General features: G+C 40.9%; 1 protein-coding gene across 1 annotated transcript in view; it reads left to right on the forward strand.

Moving 5' to 3' along the window:
* Positions 1-2,500, forward strand: part of LOC134187557 (telomerase protein component 1-like) — a 53,263-nt gene that overhangs the window by 34,942 nt on the left and 15,821 nt on the right. Inside the window, exons 27-28 of the mRNA XM_062655710.1 lie at positions 991-1,186; positions 2,261-2,370. Of these exons, the coding sequence (XP_062511694.1) occupies positions 991-1,186; positions 2,261-2,370 (306 nt within the window). The remainder of the gene's footprint in view (positions 1-990; positions 1,187-2,260; positions 2,371-2,500) is intronic.

Genomic DNA, 2,500 nt, shown 5'->3' on the forward strand with positions numbered 1-2,500 from the left:
CTGTTGTGTGTCTGTTTGTGTGTCTGTCTGTCTGTCTGTCTTTCTGCCTGTCTGCCTGTCTGTTTGTCTGCCTGTCTGCCTGTCTGTCTGTCTGTCAAATTTTTATATTTTATACATATGAACTATTACAAGCTATAGATACGAAAGTCCATTATATATCAATTAGACCCATATGGGTCTCTAAAAAATTATCGACTTACGTTGCATGCGATTGGACACTATATATGTCACTAATGTCATTTTCTTTGCTTCGTGAGCGGTTTATCTTCTGGATGAGAACCTTTGCGTTGCACCTTTGGAGAGCTACAGCGAATCTTCTTCTCCAGTAGCACTTGAAGTCTTGGTCACTGTTACCAAGGTCGATGTTTTTACTTAGTTGAGATAATTGAGACAGGAATGATTGTGCTTGTCTCCCCCGATGACCAAAGTGTTCCATAACTAGAGGCACGAACTTGAGGCATAATCCACCCGGTAGGACCTTCGACTGGTATTTCTAGACTTTCCTCTCTTTCCTTCTTACCGCTGTTGCCCCGTCTTCTCGGGCTGCTCTTGACAAGATATCGACACACCATGGGTGGGCCAAAGACACATCTAGTTCGATGTCTGTTCCGCCTGTCTGTCTGTCTGTCTGTCTGTCTGTCTGTCTGTCTTTCTGTCTGTCTGTCTGTCTGTTTGTTTTTCACTCCTTCTCAAGTTCTGTCTGCGCTTTTCAAATTTGTGCATCTGTCTGTATGTCTGTCTGGCTCTCTGTATTTTTGTTTGTCTGACTGTCTGTTTGTCTGTCTGTCTGTCTGTCTGTCTGTCTGTCTGTCTGTCTGTCTGTCTGTCCGTCCGTCCGTCCGTCCGTCCGTCCGTCCGTCCGTCCGTCCGTCTGTCTGTCTGTCCGTCTTTGTGCTTTGTAGCATGCCATGATGGCCTGTTTGTTTGTTTGTCTTTTTCATTCGTTTAGTTTGTGTATTTTGTAAAGCTTTGTTTGTCATTATTGTTTAGGTTTGAGTGAGTCTGAGCTGATTGGATTGCTAAGGTTACATCAGACTTTCTCATCTCAGATGATGAAGTTATCTCCATTGGATTCATCACTAAAGGATATCCTTGATGGTAGAGTAGCAGACTGTGTGCCTCCGGTTCGATTCTCTCATCTAGTGAGGAGCTTACGAGGCTTCTTGCAGCCGACAGCAGAATTAAGGTTTTATTGATTTGTCTGGTGTTGCCCTTGCTTGTGTGGTTATCTGTTTCCTGTGTATTTGTTTGTTTGCCTGTCTGTCTGTCTGTCTGTCTGTCTGTCAGATTGTCTGTCCATTTGTTTGTCTGTCTGTTTATCTGTGTATCTATTTGTCTGTCTGTTTGTCTGTTTATTGGTGTGTCTATTTGTCTGTCTGTCTGTCTGTCTATTTGTTTGTCTGTCTGTTTGTCTGTCTGTTTGTCTGTCAAATTGTCTGTCCATTTGTTTATTTATCTGTCTGTCTGTTTATCTGTGTATCTATTTATCTGTCTGTTTGTCTGTTTATCTGTGTATCTATTTGTGTGTCTGTCTGTCAGATTGTCTGTCCAATTTTTTGTTTGTCTGTCTGTCTGTTTATTTGTGTGTCTATTTGTTTGTCTGTGTGTCTGTCTGTTGTCTATTTGTTGTCTGTCTGTTTGTCTGTTTATCTGTGTGTCTATTTTTCTGTCAAATTGTCTGTTCGTTTGTTTGTCTATCTGTCTGTCAGTTTATCTGTGTATCTATTTATATGTCTGTCTGTCATATTGTCTGTCCATTTGTCCGTCTGTTTGTCTGTCTATCTGTATGTTTATTTGTCTGTCTGTCTGTCTGTCTGTCAGATTTTTGTCCATTTGTTTGTCTGTGTGTCTGTCTATCTGTCTGTCCGTTTATCTGTTTGTTTGTCTGTCAAATTGTCTGTCTGTTTGTTTGTCCATCTGTCTGTCTGTTAGTCTGTCAGGTTGTCTGGTCGTTTATTGTCTGTCTGTCTGTCTGTCTGTCTGTCTGTCTGTCTCGCTTTCTGTCTGTTTGTTTATTGTCTGTCTGTCTGTTATTCTGTCTGTTTGTCTGTCTCTCTGTCTATCTATCTGTTTGCCTGCCTGTCTGTCTGTCTGTCTGTCTGTCTGTCTGTCTGTCTGTCTGTCTGTCTGTCTGTCTGTCTGTCTGTCTGTCTGTCTGTCTGTCTGTCTGTCTGTCACTTCGTCTCTCTGCCTTTACGTTTCTTTCTCTTTCCTTTGCCTTTTATTATTATTATTCTGCTCACTTTCATTCTCCTTGCAGTGAAGGTCTTCTAGTTTTGGCTTACACGGCTGTTATTGATGCTGTCAAGCTTCGATACAGGAAAGGCTCTTCATTACATCAAGACAATATCCTTCACCGTCTCTTGGCAGGTATCACAGAATACTACCTGCTGCCTGGCAGTTGGTTTTGTATGTCTTATTGGTGTGTTTATTATTTAGTCTGTATATAGTATTTTTAGTTAATTAATTAATTAATTTATTTGTTTATTTATAATTTGTT

The sequence above is a fragment of the Corticium candelabrum genome, chromosome 12, assembly GCF_963422355.1.
Source record: "Corticium candelabrum chromosome 12, ooCorCand1.1, whole genome shotgun sequence".
NCBI lineage: Eukaryota > Metazoa > Porifera > Homoscleromorpha > Homosclerophorida > Plakinidae > Corticium > Corticium candelabrum.